We start from the raw sequence: 22,729 nt of genomic DNA on the forward strand, positions 1-22,729 counted from the left end.
TAAATGAATAACTATAAACTATTAAACAATTAGCATATCAATAGCTAGTAAAGGTTGAAGGATGCAGGAATTATTTGATTGTAAATATTTGGCAGAAATCTCTCTTGTACAGCAATAAACAAACCAGCATGAATATTTCATAAAGCATTTATTTACTAAATGAATGTAAGACATCAAATCAAATATCTAAACTGTGTGTGTGTGTGTGTGTGTGTGTGAGTACAGAACATGCAAAGGGAAAGCAGAATCAAAGATGGCCACCATGTGCTGGAGTTTCTTAACAAAGAGTGTGAGGCGGGAACGTTGAGTGTCACGTGTGTTGGAATCAGAAGAAGTTTAAAGCCGATGGATAATATGTTGCATGTGATCTGTGCAGGATAATAGTGCCGTTAGAAAGGGGTTAGTTTCACATGCAAGGCCTTGTGTCTGTGTGTAGCAATGCTAACATCACTTAGCAGTGCGGCTATTCAATCCCCTGACTATAAACAGACGTAAGGCAATAATAAAGCCCTCGCTAACATCACATTAAACATTACGAGTTCATTGACGGAAGTTAAAGTTGTTGCTGCGTTGTTCTCCTTGCAGTTAGCTCGATGCTAACGTGACTTCGTGGCTCTTAAAATGAGCTAGCAGACTTTGTCGTAGCCGCTTGTGCTAGCTCGTTTACTAGCAACGGGCTGTTGCTCTTTGTATCGTTGGGCTTTTCACACCTACATGCTAAAAGGTGACATGAGGGTTTGACAAGTGAAGCATCCTGGGAAATTGAGTCCCATAGCTCAATCGCCATGACGTGAGTTTCCAACAACAATACTACTATCCCTTGTATGACTCCACCTGCAGAATGTTCTATATCAAAGAAAAACACACCACTTCTTATCCAAACACTTTGTTTAAAAGAATTAAAACAGTCTGAAAATACACATTACAGTAACCTGAATCCAACATATTATTAATAAAAAAAAATCCCCATTCTTAAAAGTCAACCCATTCATTCTACACATCGATGATGTTTAACCATTACCCATCAACCCTCAGCTGATCTGTGCTGGTTCACTGCACGGCACCGACAGACAGTTACTGTTAGTGTAATTACTGTAATGTCTCAGTATTGTAGGCTCCATGAAGACATTTGTCTTGGCCCTTTAGGCTTGTTGTGTTGTTGTACCCCAGATTAATGTGCAGTTTAACTTTGTACACATGGGGTCAGGGGTCCCCTGCTCCGCCTCTTTCAGTTCAGCACCCCTGCTCTAAATCCTTCAGTCTACCTTTAAAGGTAAATACACACACTTAACAGACGACGTGTATTTCAAAGCTCATTTTTAAATTTTATTTTACAAAAAACACCAAGAAGAAAATCCTAAAAAAGCTCCAGAGTTGTTAGTTAGTTTGAGCTCAGACCTGCCGACATGCTGCAGGACGACAACACACGGAGTACACAACAAAAACACACTTTACAAACATTTTACATGTGAAAAACTTTGGACTTCAGAAGTGACATTTTTTTACAGTACAAAGAATACAAAACTCTGAGTCAGTAAATAAAACTCCCCTCAGATTGTCTGACACGTCTCCTCGACTTCACTTAGTCCTACATTACCCAGAATGCCTTGCAGAAGTGTAAATAATTTCTAAAATGAGTAAAATGTGAAAGATATTTTAACAATGTCCCAGAAATACCTGAAATGTATTAATAGAATATGAGAAAATAATTACTGAGAAATGTGTGAAAATCTATGTTTAGAATGTCATAAAAATATGTGAAGAGAAATCTGAAATAAAATCCTAAAAATATAAGTATAATAATCGAAATAACATGTTTGTGAAAATAAATTCTAAAATTATCAATAGGGAGAAAAATGTCAGAGACAAAAATAAAAATGAATTTGGATAGAAAGGGCAGAATTTCTTACCAAATGTCAGCATATTAATTTAAATATCTGATGGTTGATTAAGAACTTCGTCCTATTTCTGCAGGTTGAGCTGGAACAGGAAGTGAGTTAATAAGTTGTGTTTCATTTACCTCTCACGTGTTTTCTATATTAAAAATGAAACTAAATCCTCTCAGACAAACTCGGCAGTGTCAGGAGACTTCAGGGGAGTTTTTCTGTTTGTGACCTTTGACCCTTTGGCACGAGATCGTTGTGCAGAAGTTTTACTGCGTCATCGTCCTGCTGGAGCGGCTGCTGACCACCTTCTGGAATAAATCGTCTGTACACAGAAACACGGAGTTAGAGTCCCGCAGGTTCACATCAAACTCAAAACAGTTCCGAAAATTAAAAATCTCACCGTTCCTGAAGCTCTTGGAGTCAGCCTGCAAGACAGACAAAAGGTAATTATTATTTACATATTATTACACATCTCTGGAACCATCACCTTATCGTGGTGGAGAGGTTGGGTGTCCCTATGAAACTGAGAGCTGGTTATCTGGAACCTAGTGCTCCTGGTAGGGTCTCCCAAGGCAAATTGGTCTCAGGTGAGGGCCAGACTAAGAATGGTTCAAAACGACCCTCATGAAAAAAAGGGAAAGGAAAGGAGAGACCCTGCCCGGAGGAAGCCCGGGTCCCCCATCTGTGCCTATGCCCCAAACCGCAGTTCGGAGTATTCGGCCTTCTTGGAGACCCTGAATGGATCCCAGTAGGGGACTCCTTAGTCAAGGTCTTTGGTGCCTCAATGGGCGGTAACCCTTGAACACCGTGGTGGACCCCGGTGGTCAGGGAAGCCGTCCGACTGAAGAAGGAGTCCTTCCGGGTTATGTTATCCGGGAGGACTCCTGAAACAATTGCAGGGTACCGAAGGACTAGAAGGGCGGCAGCCTCTGCCGTGTCAGAGGCAAAGCAGCGGGTGTGGGAGAAGTTCGGAGAAGCTATGGAGAAGGACTTTCGGTCGGCACCAAAACTCCTGAATCCGACTAACACGCCCTCTATGGTAGAGGCAGAGCTGGAAGCTGATGGGGGATCATCGTCAATTTCCCTGATGGAAGTCACTGAGGTAGTCAAACAACTCTACAGTGGCAAAGCCACAGGGGTTGATGAGATCCGTCCAGAAATGCTGAAGGCTTTGGGTGTTGAGGGGCTGTCTTGGTTGACACGCCTCGTCAACATTGCGTGAAAGTCTGGGACAGTGCCTAGGGGTTGGCAGACTGGGGTGGTGGTTCCCTTATTTAAAAGGGGGACCAGAGAGTGTGTGCCAACTACAGGGGTATCACACTTCTCAGCCCCCCTGGTAAAGTCTACTCCAAGGGTACTGGAAAGGAGGGTTCGGCCGGTAGTCGTGGAACAACGGACCAACTCTTCACTCTCGCAAGGATCCTGGAGGGGGCCTGGGAGTATGCCCATCCGGTCTACATGTGTTTTGTGGATCTGGAGAAGGCGTATGACCGGGTCCCCCGGGTGATACTGTGGGAGGTGCTGCGGGTGTATGGGGTGAGGGGGTCACTTTTGAGGGCCATCCAATCCCCTGTACGCCCAAAGCGAGAGTTGTGTCCGGATACTCGGCAGTAAGTCGGGACTCGTTCCCAGTGAATGTTGCCTCCGCCAGGGCTGTGCCTTTATCACCAATCCTGTTCGTGATTTTCATGGACAGGATATCGAGGCGTAGTCGTGGAGGAGAGAGGGGTTGCAGTTCAGTGTACCTGAGGATCTACATCGGCTGCTCTGTTGCAGATGATGTAGTCCTTATGGCAATCATCGAGGTACTGTGACCTTCAACAGTCACTGGATCGGTTCGCAGCCAAGTGTGAAGCGGTTGGGATGAGGATCAGCACCTCAAAATCTGAGGCCATGGCTCTCAGCAGGAAACCGGTGGATTGCCTACTCCGGGTAGGGAATGAGCCATTCCCCCAAGTGAAGGAGTTCAAGTACCTCGGGGTCTTGTCTCGAGTGAGGGGACGATGGAGCGAGAGATTGGCCGGAGAATCGGAGCAGCGGGGGCGGTATTACAGTCACTTTACCGCACCGTTGTGACGAAAAGAGAGCTGAGCCAGAAGGCAAAGCTCTCAATATACCGGGTCGATCTTCGTTCCTACCCTCACCTATGGTCATGAAGGCTGGGTCATGACCGAAAGAATGAGATCACGGGTACAAGCGGCCGAAATGGGTTTTCTCAGACGGGTGGCTGGCGTCTCCCTTAGAGATAGGGTGAGAAGCTCAGCCATCCGTGAGAGACTCGGAGTAGAGCCGCTGCTCCTTTACGTTGAAAGGAGCCAGTTGAGGTGGTTCGGGCATCTAGTAAGGATGCCACCTGGGCGCCTCCCTAGGGAGGTGTTCCAGGCACGTCCAGCTGGGAGGAGACCCCGGGGAAGACCCAGGACTCGGTGGAGAGATTATATCTCCTCACTGGGAACGCCTCAGGATCCCCAGTCGGAGCTGGAGGATGTGGCCCGGAGAAGGGAAGATTGGGGTTCCTTACTGAAGCTGCTGCCCCCGCGATCCGATAAGCGGTAGACGATGGATGGATGGATATTATTATTATTATAATAATCATTATAATGATTATATTATAATGGCTCAGGTTTGCCTTGTATCAGCCCCAGTTATGCTGCTATAAGCTTAAACTGCCGGGGGACACCTCCCTGCTCTCTTCCTTCTCTTCCTCTCTCCTCCCCTCCCTCTCTTCTTCTCCCTCTCTATCTGTATGCATTAATGTAAATGTATGTTACTAACTCATTATCCGGGGCATCATCCCCAGAGTGTCTGTCTCTCATGTGGCAGGTTGCCACTGATAAAGTTTACGTCAGGATCAGGAATCGTGGCTGCGCCTGCTGCCCTGGTCCTGCTGGACACCGGGAAGCCTTTTTGACATTTTCCTGGATTCATCCAAACTTTCTCTTTTCAACACAACATCATTTCTGTCAAATGTTGTATTTGTACTATGTTGTTTATCCTGTACACACGACATCTATTGCCACGTCTGTCCATCCTGGGAGAGGGATCTTCCATTTTTCCCCCTTAATTATGGGGTTTCTTTTAGAAGTTTTTCCTTGTGCGATGCGAGGGTCTAAGGACAGAAGGTCTGAGGACAGAGAGACTAAGGACAGAGGGTCTAAGGACAGAGGGTCTAAGGACAGTGGGTCTAAGAATAGAGGGTCTAAGGACAGTGGGTCTAAGGACAGAGGGTCTAAGGACTGAGGGTCTAAGGATAGAGAGACTAAGGACAGAGGGTCTAAGGACAGAGGGTCTAAGGACAGAGGGTCTAAGGACAGTGGGTCTAAGAATAGAGGGTCTATAGACAGTGGGTCTAAGGACATTATTGGATATTGGACTATATAAATACATTTGATTTGATTTAATACGGATGAAATAATAACAACAACAATGATATTATAATTACTAATAATAGAAGATAATAATAATAAAATATGTTTTGTGTTCTCACCCTGGAAGAGGCAGCTGTTCTGAGCGGATCTGCAGGTCCATCAGCCTGCTCTCTGTCCACCTTCGGAGCTACACACACACACACACACGCACACACACACACACACACACACAGCAATGCCACGGTGATCGGAGGTTTGTATCATGAAGTCTCAGTTGAAACCAATTTGGTGGGTCTAAGAAGAGAGCACTGTCTGTCTGTCTGTCTGTCTGTCTGTCACTGTCTGTCTGTCTCTCTGTCTGTCTGTCTATCTGTCTCTCTGTCTGTCTGTGTCTCTGTCTGTCTGTCTGTCTCTCTCTCTGTCTGTCTGTCTCTCTGTCTGTTTATGTCTGTCTGTATCTCTGTCTCTCTCTGACTGTTTCTCTCTGTCTGTCTGTATATCTGTCTCTGTCTGTCTGTCTGTCTGTCTGTCTGTCTGTCTGTCTCTCTGTCTGTTTCTGTCTGTCTGTCTGCCTCTCTGTCTGTCTGTATCTCTGTCTCTCTCTGTCTGTCTGTCTGTCTGTATCTCTGTCTCTCTCTGTCTCTCTCTGTCTGTCTGTCTGTCTGTCTGTCTGTCTGTTTATGTCTGTCTGTCTGTCTGTCTCTCTGACTGTTTCTCTCTGTCTGTCTGTATCTCTGTCTCTGTCTGTCTGTCTCTCTGTCTGTTTATGTCTGTCTGTCTGCCTCTCTGTCTGTCTGTATCTCTGTCTCTCTCTGTCTGTCTGTCTGTCTGTCTGTTTATGTCTGTCTGTCTGTCTGTCTCTCTGACTGTTTCTCTCTGTCTGTCTGTATCTCTGTCTCTGTCTGTCTGTCTCTCTGTCTGTTTATGTCTGTCTGTCTGCCTCTCTGTCTGTCTGTATCTCTGTCTCTTTCTGTCTGTCTGTATCGCTGTCTCTCTCTGTCTGTCTGTCTGTTTATGTCTGTCTGTCTGCCTCTCTGTCTCTCTCTGACTGTTTCTCTCTGTCTGTCTGTATCTCTGTTTCTCTCTGTCTGTCTGTCTGTCTCTCTGTCTGTCTGTTTATGTCTGTCTGTCTGTCTGTCTCTCTGTCTGTTTATGTCTGTCTGTCTGCCTCTCTGTCTGTCTGTCTCTCTGACTGTTTCTCTCTGTCTGTCTGTCTCTCTGTCTGTCTGTCTGTTGTCTGTCTCTCTCTCTCTGTCTGTATCTCTCTCTCTCTCTCTGACTGTCTCTCTCTGTCTGTCTGTCTGTCTCTCTCTCTCTCTCTCTCTCTCTCTCTCGCTCTGACTGTCTCTCTCTGTCTGTGTGTCTGTCTGTCTGTCTCTCTCTCTCTCTCTCTCTCTCTCGCTCTGACTGTCTCTCTCTGTCTCTCTGTCTGTCTGTCTGTATCTCTCTCTCTCTCTCTCTCGCTCTGTCTGTATCTCTCTCTCTCTCTCTCTCTCTCTCTCTCTGACTGTCTCTCTCTGTCTGTGTGTCTGTCTCTCTCTGTCTGTCTGTCTCTCTCTCTCTCTCTCTCTCTCTCTCGCTCTGACTGTCTCTCTCTGTCTCTCTGTCTGTCTGTCTGTATCTCTCTCTCTCTCTCTCTCTCTCTCTCTCTCTCTCGCTCTGTCTGTATCTCTCTCTCTCTCTCTCTCTCTCTCTCTCTGACTGTCTCTCTCTGTCTGTGTGTCTGTCTCTCTCTGTCTGTGTGTCTGTCTGTCTGTCTGTCTCTCTGACTGTTTCTCTCTGTCTGTTTCTGACGACAGGAGAAAGTTTTTTGTTTGTTGGTGTAATTCTGTGTTCAGCCACCAGAGTGCAGCACCACCATGTTGTAAATACTGAAAGCTTTCAGCTTCTCTCCATGTTGTCTCAACACAACGTATTGTATATGTATATGTATATATATATATATATATATATATATATATATATATATATATTAGGGCTGTTAAGCGATTACAAGCTTTGTGATTAATTAATCGCGTTTATATATATATATAGCGTATATATATATATATATATATATACTATATAAAACTATATATAAAACTATATATAGTATATATATGTATATATATATAGCATATATATACTATATATATATATATATATATATACTATATAAAACTATATATAGTATATATATGTATATATATATAGCATATATATACTATACATATATATACTATATATATATATATATACTATATAAAAATATATATAGTATATATATATATATATATACTATATATATATATATATATATATACATATACCTCCAACCCAAACATCTAATTTGTTACCTACTCTTAATTAGATTTCATTAATGACGTTCGTAGTAATGAGTTTAAGTTTAGTAATGTGTTGAGTGTGTGGCTGAACTCACGCATAGGTTTGATGATGCTGTCCACAGCGTGCACGACTCCGTTAGTTGCCATCAGGTCTGCGTCGGCCACCGGGACCTTGTTCACGTACACCGTGTAGTTCCTCTGAAACACGGAGAGCGGCTGTTATATTCAGTCATAAAGTTCTAGTAGATTTGTAATAGATTTTAATAGTTTAATAGAGTTCAGCTGGGAGGAGACCCCGGGGAAGACCCAGGACTAGGTGGAGAGATTATATCTCCTCACTGGGAACGCCTAGGGATCCCCCAGTCGGAGCTGGAGGATGTGGTAGACGATGGATGGATAGAATAGAGTTCTAATAAAATTATAATAGAGTTCTAATAAAGTTCTAATAGAGTTCTAATACAGTTCTAATACAGTTCTAATAGAGTTCTAATAAAGTTCTAATACAGTTCTAATAAAGTTCTAATAGAGTTCTAATAGAGTTCTAATAAAGTTCTAATAGAGTTCTAATAAAGTTCTAATAAAGTTCTAATAAAGTTCTAATAGAGTTCTAATAAAGTTCTAATACAGTTCTAATAAAGTTCTAATAGAGTTCTAATAGAGTTCTAATAAAGTTCTAATACAGTTCTAATAAAGTTCTAATAGAGTTCTAATACAGTTCTAATAGAGTTCTAATAGAGTTCTAATAAAGTTCTAATAGAGTTCTAATAAAGTTCTAATAGAGTTCTAATAGAGTTCTAATAAAGTTCTAATAGAGTTCTAATAAAGTTCTAATAGAGTTCTAATAGAGTTCTAATAGAGTTCTAATAAAGTTCTAATAAAGTTCTAATACAGTTCTAATACAGTTCTAATATAGTTCTAATACAGTTCTAATAGAGTTCTAATACAGTTCTAATAGAGTTCTAATAAAGTTCTAATACAGTTCTAATACAGTTCTAATATAGTTCTAATACAGTTCTAATAGAGTTCTAATACAGTTCTAATAAAGTTCTAATAAAGTTCTAATAGAGTTCTAATAAAGTTCTAATACAGTTCTAATACAGTTCTAATAAAGTTCTAATAGAGTTCTAATACAGTTCTAATAGAGTTCTAATACAGTTCTAATAAAGTTCTAATAGAGTTCTAATAAAGTTCTAATACAGTTCTAATACAGTTCTAATAAAGTTCTAATAGAGTTCTAATACAGTTCTAATAAAGTTCTAATACAGTTCTAATAGAGTTCTAATAAAGTTCTAATAAAGTTCTAATATAGTTCTAATACAGTTCTAATAGAGTTCTAATAAAGTTCTAATAGAGTTCTAATACAGTTCTAATAAAGTTCTAATACAGTTCTAATAGAGTTCTAATAAAGTTCTAATAAAGTTCTAATATAGTTCTAATACAGTTCTAATAGAGTTCTAATAAAGTTCTAATACAGTTCTAATAGAGTTCTAATAAAGTTCTAATACAATTCTAATACAGTTCTAATAAAGTTCTAATAGAGGTCTGCTGAGCAGCACCCACCACTCCCAGCTCCAGCTTTTCTCCTTGCAGAGGCTTCAGTCTGGTGTGAGATCCCACCCCCCCACTGACCAGCATGCCCTCCCCCAGGTGAAACCTGAGCAGAGAGGACAGCTCCGGACGGCTCTCTGTACACACACACACACACACACACACACACACACACACACACACACACACACACACACACACACACTTTGAAAGTGCTGTACACTCAGTGGCATTTAAATTTAAACATAAATCAGATTTATTATTAAGGAGATTTTCACATACGAGGAATTTACCTTTTGGTACACAATAATAAACATGTAAGAGAAATACAATTTAAATAAAATGTAAAAAAAATCAAAAATAAATATTTTTCAGTGCTTTAAATAAATATTTTCAAATTTCACCATGAATCAGAAACATATTTATTGTTAAATAAGTTTTCACATACGAGAAATGTATGTGTTGGTGTTTCGGTGAGTAACAATAAACATTGTAAAATAAAATAAAAATCAGTCAAGATAAATGTAGAATAGAAAAATGGACAATAAGAATATTATAAAGAAATTGTAAAATATATCTGTTCTCCGTAATGATTAATTTGAAGTATTTTAATGTTTAATAAATTGCTGCACTTTACCACATCCTGTTGGTGAGAAACTTTCCTTTGACCTTTTCCACACCGTACTGTTGATAAAGTTTATTTCCTGTAAACGTGTTCATTAGGCCGACAGTGAAGCTGCACAGACCAGCAGACAGTTTGTATTAAACTTTAGTTTGTATAAACCTGATTACAGCAGACATGACTCTGCTGTGAGTCACATAAACACAATGTTTCTGGACGTCGGACCAAAGAAGGAGCTGGAGACTTTGAACTCACGCATCAGCTGGTTGAGGTCGGCCCGCGGCAGAGCGCTGAAGGCGGCATTGGTGGGAGCGAAGAAGGTGAGCGCCAACTGCTGGTTCAGCAGTTCCGTCATCCCGGCAGTCTGCACGGCTCCGACCAGCAGGCTGAACACAGAGAGGGAAACTACAACTGTCTCACTGTCTTCTTCTGCTCATTAATACATGCAGACACACCTGTGTTTAAACTCACCTGAAGCGGTCGTCTGCCTTCAGGACGTCCATGATGGTGCCCATGGGTGGGGTTAGGACTTTGTCCACGGTGAACATCGCGGCGTAGCGTCCTGCCTTATCATGAGCAGCGATGCAGGCGTTCTCAATGCACAGGCTCTACACACACACAAACACACACAATGTTTGTAACGCGAAATGCAAAGCTGTCAGGGCAACAGGTCTAACCTGAGAAACACCTGGTCAAACATAAAATACATGTTTGTGGCCTGAGAGCGGCAGCTAACGTTAGCACGCCTGCAGCCAGCGCTAAGGGAGTCGAAGCCTCCAGGGACGACGAGGCTTTGATGAGGTGTGACAACTTCATTCAAACCTTCATGTAACTTCTCTGTTTGTTAAGTTGTTGCTGAGATAACTGGGCTGTTCCCTCTGTCTTGGTTGACGTTAGCTTAGTATTTCTTATTAGCATTAGCTAACACTATGTTAAAACAGTACGTGAGGTATTTTAGAACGTCCAAAATCAATAGTATATGAAATGTATTCTAAAACTGAAGTTACCTGTTATTACAGGGAGAGTAAAGCACCTCTGTTTCTGGGTGGGAAAGTCACAAGGTCATGAGATGTGAAAGAGTAGATCTCTGTCGTCCCAAACTAAGAGGAGAAACCTCGATGGTGGTGAAGAGAACAGAAGGAGGATTTAATCCTCGCGTATCAGGCCCAACTTTAGAGGATGTGGAATCAATCTGCAGTCTGACGACGAGGCAGAAGAGGCAGAAGAGCTGAGGCTTGTTCTTCAGGGTGAACCTCTCAACCACCAGAGCTCTCACACACACACACACACACATACACACACACACACACACACACACACACACACACACACACACACACACACACACACACACACACACACACACACACACTGTCTGGAAAGATTTAGCAGCTGTGGGAAGCAGGAAACTTCTTGTGGTCTGCAGAGTTCATTACTGAGCAGAATAGCAGAAATGTGAGCCACCCACGAGTGGAGGAGCTAAAACATGTGGAGACACGGAGGACAGCGGTGACACGGAGGACACCCACTGCACAATCAATAACTCCGTCAGATTCTCGTGTGTTGTGTTTCCTGGGCGACACGAAGAGCTACATGAACTCTGCTAAAAGTGAACAAAACAAGAGAAACAACCAGAACGTTTAAAGTCTGGAAGATCACAGCGGAGAAACTTCAGCTGTACAACCAGAAACCAGCGGGCTCCGTCCTGCAGGCTCCTCCGTGCGAACCTTAACTTGTCCCGTCTCTCTGCAGGCGGCTCTGATTCTCTGCATGAAACCTTCCCTCAGGCGGTCGCAGTAATGAGGCTGCGGTGTGCACACAGTCAGGCACTCACCACATTTCCTGCAGTCCTCCTGCTTTTGAAAAACCTTTTGAAAATGAAAATAAAGTTTGATGTGTCCACTCAGACGCATCTTAACTGAAATAATAGAGACCTCACAAATCAAACTAAAGCTCATCTTCAGAACTGATGTATGTTAAAGACATTAATGAAAAGCCACAAACTCAGTGACCTCATGAAGTCATCTCTGAGGAAGAGAAGAGATATTTATTACCAATGAAGACCGACGATCCGCCCGACAGCAGGCGACACAGTCAGACTAAATATCTGTTCTGTGAGTCCACAGCTGACGGGGAGGATATAAGTGAGTCAGCCTTTGATAATGTGGGGAAAGGAAGTCTGTGTGAATGTATCTGAAGCTACAGGCAATGAAAATCACTGCATCTGTTTTAATTTGTCACGTGAGGAACAAGTTGCAGCAGCAGATACTTCTGTGTCTGTACTCTGGTGGTACAGCAGAGGATGCGTCTGTGTCTGTACTCTGGTGGTACAGCAGCAGATACCTCTGTGTCTGTACTCTGGTGGTACAGCAGAGGATGCGTCTATGTCTGTACTCTGGTGGTACAGCAGCAGATACTCCTGTGTCTGTACTCTGGTGGTACAGCAGCAGATACTCCTGTGTCTGTACTCTGGTGTACAGTAGCAGATACCTCTGTGTCTGTACTCTGGTGGTACAGCAGAGGATACTTCTGTGTCTGTACTCTGGTGGTACAGCAGAGGATACTTCTGTGTCTGTACTCTGGTGGTACAGCAGAGGATACTTCTGTGTCTGTACTCTGGTGGTACAGCAGCAGATACTCCTGTGTCTGTACTCTGGTGGTACAGCAGCAGATACTCCTGTGTCTGTACTCTGGTGTACAGTAGCAGATACCTCTGTGTCTGTACTCTGGTGGTACAGCAGAGGATACTTCTGTGTCTGTACTCTGGTGGTACAGCAGCAGATACTTCTGTGTCTGTACTCTGGTGGTACAGCAGAGGATACTTCTGTGTCTGTACTCTGGTGGTACAGCAGCAGATACTCCTGTGTCTGTACTCTGGTGGTACAGCAGCAGATACTCCTGTGTCTGTACTCTGGTGTACAGTAGCAGATACCTCTGTGTCTGTACTCTGGTGGTACAGCAGAGGATACTTCTGTGTCTGTACTCTGGTGGTACAGCAGAGGATGCGTCTGTGTCTGTACTCTGGTGGTACAGCAGCAGATACTCCTGTGTCTGTACTCTGGTAGTACAGCAGAGGATGCGTCTGTGTCTGTACTCTGGTTGTACAGCAGCAGATACTCCTGTGTCTGTACTCTGGTGGTACAGCAGCAGATACTCCTGTGTCTGTACTCTGGTGGTACAGCAGCAGATACTTCTGTGTCTGTACTCTGGTGGTACAGCAGCAGATACTCCTGTGTCTGTACTCTGGTGGTACAGCAGCAGATACCTCTGTGTCTGTACTCTGGTGGTACAGCAGAGGATGCGTCTGTGTCTGTACTCTGGTGGTACAGCAGCAGATACTCCTGTGTCTGTACTCTGGTGTACAGTAGCAGATACCTCTGTGTCTGTACTCTGGTGTACAGTAGCAGATACCTCTGTGTCTGTACTCTGGTGGTACAGCAGCAGATACTCCTGTGTCTGTACTCTGGTGGTGTGTCTGTACTCTGGTGGTACAGCAGAGGATACTTCTGTGTCTGTACTCTGGTGGTACAGCAGAGGATACCTCTGTGTCTGTACTCTGGTGGTACAGCAGCAGATACTCCTGTGTCTGTACTCTGGTGTACAGTAGCAGATACCTCTGTGTCTGTACTCTGGTGGTACCATCAGACTACAGAAGTAATGATGATTAAAAGAGTGAACAAACTCCTGAACAGGAGGAAACATTAAGTTCTTACATTTCTGTAGACAAACACTCTGAGTTTGATGCCTCCCAGCGTCTCCAGCTCCTGACCGTGGTACAGAGACTTGGAGGACAGCTGCTGTTTCAGGATGTGATTGGTCATCAGCTTCCTCATGTCGGGTGTCATCGTCGTGTCACTTCCTGTCACAGAGACACAGACAGGTCAGTGAAACATTTCCTACACAAGTTCAAGAGCGACACTTTCTGAGAACTACATCCTGAAACTTTGTTTTGAGCTGTGGAAAGATTTTAAGAATTTTATAGTTGACAACATTTTGCTTATTAATTACGAAATATTATAATTTGTTGCAATGATTTTAGAGATGAAGACGTTAATGCACTTTTACTTATTAATGTAATTTTACATCCAGCTGAATTCTACATACTTGTCTTCACAAGTATAACAATAATACACACACGGACCACGGTTGAGGGACAACACACAGGAGATAACATTTACAAAACTCAGTTTTTCGCACCACATTTAATAAATTGTGCATATAAAAAATAGAATGAATGGAATGAGTTTGATATGAGGTATGAGATATATGAGATATGTTTAAAATAAACAAGAGACTGAGGTCAAAGGTCGTGAGCGTCACCTTTGAAGGCGTCGTCCAGAGGAGCCAGCATGGTCAGAGGCTCGGAGCCCGTCAGGTGGGGGGACAGACCCGCCTCCACAAACAGCTTGGTCGCCGTGGAAACGGACGAACCTTCAGCCAGCTCCAGCAGAACTTTGGCTGAAAAAAAAACCAAACAAGTGAAACAGGATAATACTGATGGTACTGCGAGTACTGCTGACACTAGCTGTTTTCCAGGTTCTCTCTGTATTAGATGCAGCAGTGACGGACTCAGACTGTCTGAAGGGTCGGGGCAGACAAAAACAAAAAGGGCCCCCGCTGTGGGGCAGAATATATGGCACTCATGCTTTCTCCAATTTAAAACCACCCATATACATCTCGTTCTCTCCACTGGAAGGGCACCCAGAGGACACTTTATTACGTTTGATCTATTTTAGGGGCATCTAAGAAGGCACATTAGTGGAGTTTTTTTCAAACATGGTGAAACCAAGGGGGGGGGCTGAGTTAAGTTTAGATGAGTTTTTCTGCAGTTTTAATGGAAGTACTCTCAGTATTTTTAGTATTAGTACCTGAGTCGGGGATGAGCAGCTCGCTGATGTAATGTACGACCCCGTTGGTTCCTAGCTGGTCTCTCTTGGTGATGATGGCCCTCCCGTTCAGAGTCATCTGGTCTCCGTCACAGCCGACCTCCAGCATGGTGCCCTGCAGAGTCTCCATCGGAGTCCCCGACACGATGGACTCGGCACACTGCATGTGCTTCAGGATGTGGTAGTTCAACAGGTCTGGGGGGGGGGGCAGGTGAACAGGACATCAGAGTGAAGTTCATCGAGTGTATAGTTGGTCTAAAACTACAAATCAAACAAACCAGCTGGTCACCTCTCAGAGCTATGGGGTCTCCCAGGATCCTATTCAGGGTCTCCTCAGGAATCTTATCGAAGGCCTCGTTGGTGGGAGCGAAAACAGTGTACTGACCCTCGTTCTCCAACATGGTGTTCAGACCTGCAGCGGCCATCGCCGTCTGAAACACAGCGACACAAGAAGTCAGCGACAGAACTACTTTGTATGGATCTTCTCCACCCTGATTGATGGACAGACGAACTCACACGCAGTGTTTCCAGGTCGTCGTCCACTTCCAGCAGCGTGTGCACGTTGTTGGAGATGGCGGTGATGACACGATCGACCACGTGCACGATGCCGTTAGTGGCGTGTTGGTCGGGTTTGATGAGACGAGCGCAGTTGACCGTCACAATCTGAGGAGGTGAAGAAAAGACCTGATAATCTATACTGGAGCTATACTGTGTGTTACAGTGTGTTACAGTGTGTGTTTAGTGTTACAGTGTGTGTTTAGTGTTACAGTGTGTTACAGTGTGTGTTTAGTGTTGCAGTGTGTGTTTAGTGTTACAGTGTGTGTTTAGTGTTACAGTGTGTGTTTAGTGTTACAGTGTAGTGTTTAGTGTTGCAGTGTGTGTTTAGTGTTACAGTGTGTTACAGTGTGTGCTTAGTGTTACAGTGTTGCAGTGTGTGTTTAGTGTTACAGTGTGCGTTTAGTGTTACAGTGTGTTACAGTGTGTGTTTAGTGTTGCAGTGTGTGTTTAGTGTTACAGTGTGTGTTTAGTGTTACAGTGTGTGTTTAGTGTTACAGTGTGTTACAGTGTGTGCTTAGTGTTACAGTGTGTGTTTAGTGTTACAGTGTTACAGTGTGTGTTTAGTGTTACAGTGTTACAGTGTGTGTTTAGTGTTACAGTGTTACAGTGTGTGTTTAGTGTTACAGTGTGTGTTTAGTGCTACAGTGTGTTACAGTGTGTGTTTAGTGTTACAGTGTGTGTTTAGTGTTACAGTGTGTTACAGTGTGTGTTTAGTGTTGCGGTGTGTTACAGTGTGTGTTTAGTGTTGCAGTGTGTGTTTAGTGTTACAGTGTGTTACAATGTGTGTTTAGTGTTGCGGTGTGTTACAGTGTGTGTTTAGTGTTGCAGTGTGTTTAGTGTTACAGTGTGTGTTTAGTGTTGCAGTGTGTTACAGTGTGTCTTTAGTGTTGCAGTATGTGTTACAGTGTGTGTTTAGTGTTACAGTGTGTTACAGTGTGTGTTTAGTGTTGCAGGGTGTTACAGTGTGTGTTTAGTGTTACAGTGTGTTACAGTGTGTGTTTAGTGTTGCAGTGTGTTACAGTGTGTGTTTAGTGTTACAGTGTGTGTTTAGTGTTACAGTGTGTTACAGTGTGTGTTTAGTGTTACAGTGTGTGTTTAGTGTTGCAGTGTGTTACAGTGTGTCTTTAGTGTTGCAGTATGTGTTACAGTGTGTGTTTAGTGTTACAGTGTGTTACAGTGTGTGTTTAGTGTTGCAGGGTGTTACAGTGTGTGTTTAGTGTTACAGTGTGTTACAGTGTGTGTTTAGTGTTGCAGTGTGTTACAGTGTGTGTTTAGTGTTACAGTGTGTGTTTAGTGTTACAGTGTGTTACAGTGTCTGTTTAGTGTTACAGTGTGTTACAGTGTGTGTTTAGTGTTACAGTGTGTGTTTAGTGTTGCAGTGTGTTAGTGTGTGTTAGTGTTTGCAGTGTGTGTTACAGTGTGTGTTTAGTGTTACAGTGTGTGTTTAGTGTTGCAGTGTGTTACAGTGTGTGTTTAGTGTTACAGTTGTGTTACAGTGTGTGTTTAGTATTACAGTGTGTTACAGTGTGTGTTTAGTGTTACAGTGTGTGTTTAGTGTTACAGTGTGTTACAGTGTGTGTTTAGTGTTGCAGTGTGTTACATTGTGTGTTTAGTGTTACAGTGTGTTACAGTGTGTGTTTAGTGTTACAGTGTGTGTTTAGTGTTGCAGTGTGTTACAGTGTGTGTTTAGTGTTACAGTGTGGTTTAGTGTTACAGTGTGGTTTAGTGTTGCAGTGTGTTACAGTGTGTGTTTAGTGTTGCAGTGTGTTACAGTGTGTGTTTAGTGTTACAGTGTGTGTTTAGTGTTGCAGTGTGTTACAGTGTGTGTTTAGTGTTACAGTGTGTGTTTAGTGTTGCAGTGTGTTACAGTGTGTGTTTAGTGTTACAGTGTGTGTTTAGTGTTACAGTGTGTTACAGTGTGTGTTTAGTATTACAGTGTGGTGTTTAGTGTTACAGTGTGTTACAGTGTGTGGTTTAGTGTTACAGTGTGTTACAGTGTGTGTTTAGTGTTACAGTGTGTGTTTAGTGTTACAGTGTGTTACAGTGTGTGTTTAGTATTACAGTGTGTGTTTAGTGTTACAGTGTGTTACAGTGTGTGTTTAGTGTTACAGTGTGTTACAGTGTGTGTTTAGTGTTTACAGTGTGTGTTTAGTGTTACAGTGTGTTACAGTGTGTGTTTAGTGTACAGTGTGTTACAGTGTGGGTTTAGTGTTACAGTGTGTGTTTAGTGTTACAGTGTGTTACAGTTGTGTAGTTTGCAGGTGTTACAGTGTGTTAGTGTTGGTGTTACAGTGTGTGTTACAGTGTGTTACAGTGTGTTGTGTGTTTTAGTGTTGCAGTGTGTTACAGTGTGTGTTTAGTGTTACAGTGTGTGTTTAGTGTTACAGTGTGTTACAGTGTGTGTTTAGTATTACAGTGTGTGTTTAGTGTTACAGTGTGTTACAGTGTGTGTTTAGTGTTACAGTGTGTTACAGTGTGTGTTTAGTGTTACAGTGTGTTACAGTGTGTGTTTAGTGTTGCAGTGTGTGTTTAGTGTTACAGTGTGTTACAGTGTGTGTTTAGTGTTGCAGTGTGTTACAGTGTGTGTTTAGTGTTGCAGTGTGTTACAGTGTGTGTTTAGTGTTACAGTGTGTGTTTAGTGTTGCAGTGTGTTACAGTGTGTGTTTAGTGTTACAGTGTGTGTTTAGTGTTACAGTGTGTTACAGTGTGTGTTTAGTATTACAGTGTGTGTTTAGTGTTACAGTGTGTTACAGTGTGTGTTTAGTGTTACAGTGTGTTACAGTGTGTGTTTAGTGTTACAGTGTGTTACAGTGTGTGTTTAGTATTACAGTGTGTTTCAGTGTGTGTTTAGTGTTGCAGTGTGTGTTTAGTGTTACAGTGTGTTACAGTGTGTGTTTAGTGTTGCAGTGACCCCGTTGCTGTAGTGGTGGATGTGGACGTGGAAGTCCTGGTACATGGAGGCGAAGGAGGATCCGTGTCTCAGCTCCTCGGAGGTCAGCCGGCGGTCCACCATGTGGTAATGAAGAGCGTTCAGCAGCTCGATGTTAACGTTGCTCACCAGAGCGTCCAGGATCTCCTGCAACACAACAACGACAGTGTCTATATCTGACAGTTTTGAACCATGAAATCTCATCATGACTCTTTGGGGGTGGAAATCTCCTGGACACAAATGTATAGTTTCAAATGTTTCAAAAAGTCTCAGTCATTTCCTAAAACATCTTCTCACTGTAGACAAACAGAAGGAAATTGTGCATTTCTTTCGGGACTACTTTCAGCAGCGGATTATTTCTCATTTGGTGAGTATTCAGCAGGACGGTGTGTATTGGATTTTACTGACTGTCGGCAGGGCGGCCCAGGCCTCGTTGCTCGGGGCGAAGAACGTGAAGCTTCCCGGACCTTCGATCTCCTCCTTCAGCTGGGCTCGTTCAGAGTACATCTGCGTGGTGGAGGCTCCGACTACACCCAGGGTGTTGTAGATATTTACCAGAGGTAGCGCTGTAAAGATACACACACTCAGTATTGACAAACCCTCCACTAATAAACCAATCCTCCTGTTTGTCTGAAAAGAATCATCAACAGCAAACACCACAATACAACTGGGACGGTGTTCAGGAGAGAAGGTCGGGTCAGCAGCACAGAGAGGCTGCTTCTTACAAAAGTCTTAAAGGGACAGTGTGCAGAGTCATCTCGCGTCAGAATCTGAGTTCAAAACCGTGTTTCACGTTGTGGTGTCTTTCAGGACCCTTGTGGTGTCTTTCAGGACCTTTGTGGTGTCTTTCAGGACCCTTGTGGTGTCTTTCAGGACCTTTGTGGTGTCTTTCAGGACCCTTGTGGTGTCTTTCAGGACCTTTGTGGTGTCTTTCAGGACCCTTGTGGTGTCTTTCAGGACCTTTGTGGTGTCTTTCAGGACCCTTGTGGTGTCTTTCAGGACCTTTGTGGTGTCTTTCAGGACCCTTGTGGTGTCTTTCAGGACCCTCATGGTGTTTTTAGGACCTTTGTGGTATCTTTCAGGTGGCGGCTGGTGTTACCTCAGTTTTACAAGCGTGTAGAGAATGACGGTGCTTTCAGGGGAAAACGGTAAAGGCCCTTCCTAGAGTTTGTTCTGAGCTTCTGTAGAGACATGACCGATTCCCTCTAGGCGATCATACACTAATGAAAACATAGTTATGATATTATAGAGTCCCCTAAATACACACTGGCCCTTTAAGTTTTTACACGTTAAGTTTTGGTTTTATCTCATTTCCACACATTTTTCAAAATGTTCTCGTGTCCTTATCTACATGTTTAAAAGGACACTTTGTTCATTCATTCCCAACACATTTTGTAACTTTCTCATTCACACTGAAAATCACTTTGTGATCTACTCTGCAGTGATTTACATTTTTAATACAATAATTTAGCATTGTCTTCCTGGAGTTATGGATGCTGTGTGCATGTTGTGTCAGAGGTCAGAGGTCATACCTGCAGGGCAGCCCTTCTCTCCAGGAATCTTCTCATAACCAGGACAGCACTCGTAGGTGATCATCCTGCAGCAGGAAACAAAACATCAGATCTGCGAGCTGTGCCCTATACAGACATTGTGCGTGTGCAACATTCTCTCTGCAGGACGTGTGATGTAAAGGAACTCAAACATGTCAGGCTACAAAGGACAGGAACAGGAGGAAAGCAGCTGTTCACCAAAAACTGAAACTTTGTCACTACATTTTACAGGTCATTCAGCAGACACTCTTCTCAAGACTCAGTGACCTCACTACAGGGACAGTCTCTCTGAGCAGCTCACGGTGAAGGTGCTCAGGGGCTCAATGGTGCGGCTCTGGTGGTGAACTCTTAACCTTCTGGTGTTGTGTTTGGAAGCCAAACCACTAGACCACTAGGACACCAACACCCACATTGTCCTCATCTGGTGAAATCCCCTCTTTCTTCATGATGCAATATATAACATATAACAGTGTCAGTTGTCTTTCTGCGCCTCCCCTTCCTGTCCTCCCTCCTCTTTCTGTCTTCCTGCGCTGCTGTGAGTTCAACAGCAACATGTTATGCAGATTTCAGCCTCAGGAGGAAAAACTTGTCTATAAAACTCCCAGTTTCCACCTGAGAACCTCGTAACCTTTCCGTAATATTTCTGCTTCAGGAGACACATAAATTCCTGTCTTTGTATAATGATGCTAATAAAGTTATGTGTGCAATAACAAACAGACTGTGAGAAGTGCAACAGTTTCCATGAGGACATAAACAAAGAGCTTCCCATAATAATCATCGTCTGACGGAGTCCAGAATACAAACAGATCTTTGGTTTTCTCTGCAAAGAACCTCCCAGAGCTGCACAACCACTGCAGCTCCTGATTGGTCCGTCAGATTCCTCCAGCAGCCAATAATAACGGACTTTAAGCAGCGACGCTTGAAGAGACTTTGGACCAGCTACTAGTCTCTGGACCGACCTCTAGCCTCAGGACCTGCCTCTAGTCTCAGGACCTGTCTCTAGTCTCGCGACCGGATCCTAGTCTCAGTACCGACACTAGTCTCAGGACCTGTCTCTGGTCTCAGGACCTGCCTCTGGTCTCAGGACCGGCCTCTGGTCTCAGGACCTGCCTCTGGTCTCAGGAACGGGAACATTTCTGTATTTAACTTTGACTTCAGTCAGAAGGTGACTGCGAGTCCTCCTGACTGAGCTAATGTGAGGTGTGGTAACCCTAACCCTTATTATTAATAATATTAGTATAATGATTATAAGCTGTGCTAATGCTTGTAACCATGGTAACAAGGATGGAGACAGCCTGCATAATGCTTAGAAAACATAAAAATGGTGCAGGACAAAACAATGAAAAAATGTTTTAAACTTTTGTGACTTAAACTAAAAACTAAAAAACTCTGAAGCCTGAAGTCGACTGAATGTGAACATTGAGAACGCTGCTCTGTATTTAGACAGAGTTCAGAGCGAGTGTCGGTCTCTGTACAAATAAACGTTTAGTCCCTGAACATGTGGGCTGTAATGAAGCGTGCAGGCCGAGCGCAGCTTCATGACTTCCTGGAGAGATTTCCATAATAAATGTGGCCCAGCCGTCTGGGCTCATAAAGCTCATTTCCTTAGAGAGAAGAAGAATCTGCAGCCAGACCAGACGCCTGACGGGGGACCTGAACCCACCGCCAGGAAAAACACTAAAGCACCAGGAGCCTCCAGCGGGCCGCTCACTTCCTGCTCGCTACAAAATAAAACGTCACAGAGTCCGGCTCTAACTGCATCAGTAATATAGATGAATATCATGACTTCTTAAGAATCCACACAGAAACCTCTTAATGTGTGACATTAATAACACTTGGTCAGCTGGTTTAACATTAATCTGGTTCACTGAAACATTTCAACCTTCACAACACGTTTCAGATTCAAACTTTGAGTAGAAAACGTATTTCCTGCAGACGAGATTAAAGTTCAAAGAAACTGAACGCCTGAAGAAGCTCAGAGCTGAGGCACATTGAGAGAAAAGCTGGAGAAGCTTTGTCATTTTAAAAGCTTTCAAATGTAGGAAAAAGATTTGAATATTTTCTGTAGCTGAAATTATGCAGAACGTTTAGTCGGTGGAAAAAAGTGCAGAGACGGTTTATAGTGAAATATATAAAAGCAGCTGCTGAAGCTAATTCTGCAGTGAAAGTGAGGAAATTAACTTTAAGCGTCTCAGTTTAACTGTGATTCGAACAGAGTCAAACCCGGATCGGCTGGTTGATCAGTGAAACTTCACAGAGTTCTTGGTTCATGACGTCCTCTGACTTACGTCTCAGACTGCAGGAAACACTTTCTGGGAATACTCTCTGTCCTCACATGGGACTCCAAACATTTAATCTTTTACAGTTTTCGGCATTTGCATTCAGTTTTTTATGCTGAAATTGAAAAACAATAAAAACAGGTGGATGTAAACACGACCTCGGCCTCCGCTGTGTCTTTACTGAAATATAATTTATCATCTGGAGACAGAAGAAGGATAAAGTCCAGAAGTCCTGCAGTGTCCAATCACAGCGGCAGTAAATGTAAACACATGGAGATCAGCTACCGCCTGTGTGTGTGTGTGTGTGTGTATGTGTGTGTGAGTGAGTGTGTGACTGTGTGTGTGTGTGTATGTGTGTGTGAGTGTGTGACTGTGTGTGCGTGAGTGTGTGTGAGTGTGTGTTTGTGAGTGTGTGTGTGAGTGAGTGAGTGAGTGAGTGTGTGTGTCTGTGTGTGTCGGTGTGTGTGTCGGTGTGTGTGAGTGTGTGTCGGTGTGTGTTGGCACACTGGACTGATTATCAAACCAGATGGAAACTCCACTCCCGTTTGGTCTCCACATAAACAAAGATGGCCGCCGTGGATTTCTGACAAAACAAACGAGCGGGTCGAGTAACTGATCCAGAAACATCAACTTTAAATCTGATTCTAAACTGGAAGAGAAGAAGAGGAAGGAGAAGAAGAAAAAGAAGAAGGAGAAGAAGAAGGAGAAAGAAGAAGAGGGAAGAAGAAGGAGAAGAAGAAGAGGAAGGAGAAGAATAAAAAGAAGGAGGAAGAAGAAGA

General features: G+C 43.3%; 1 protein-coding gene across 1 annotated transcript; it reads right to left on the minus strand.

The window, feature by feature from the left end:
* Positions 1-1,723: 1,723 nt before the first annotated feature.
* Positions 1,724-19,751, minus strand: tgfbi (transforming growth factor, beta-induced). The gene is made up of 15 exons (XM_029427919.1): positions 19,654-19,751; positions 18,530-18,687; positions 18,104-18,268; positions 15,151-15,297; positions 14,924-15,065; positions 14,617-14,829; positions 14,069-14,206; positions 13,462-13,607; positions 10,220-10,356; positions 10,004-10,134; positions 9,139-9,263; positions 7,674-7,776; positions 5,374-5,441; positions 2,287-2,311; positions 1,724-2,208 (listed from the first exon to the last, which is right to left on the minus strand). The coding sequence occupies exons 1-15, from the start codon at positions 19,715-19,717 to the stop codon at positions 2,153-2,155; spliced, it is 1,818 nt and encodes a 605-aa protein (XP_029283779.1). The 5' UTR covers positions 19,718-19,751; the 3' UTR covers positions 1,724-2,152.
* Between the last annotated feature and the right edge of the window lie 2,978 nt (positions 19,752-22,729).

This window comes from Cottoperca gobio, unplaced genomic scaffold, assembly GCF_900634415.1.
Source record: "Cottoperca gobio unplaced genomic scaffold, fCotGob3.1 fCotGob3_402arrow_ctg1, whole genome shotgun sequence".
NCBI classification, from domain to species: Eukaryota; Metazoa; Chordata; class Actinopteri; order Perciformes; family Bovichtidae; genus Cottoperca; species Cottoperca gobio.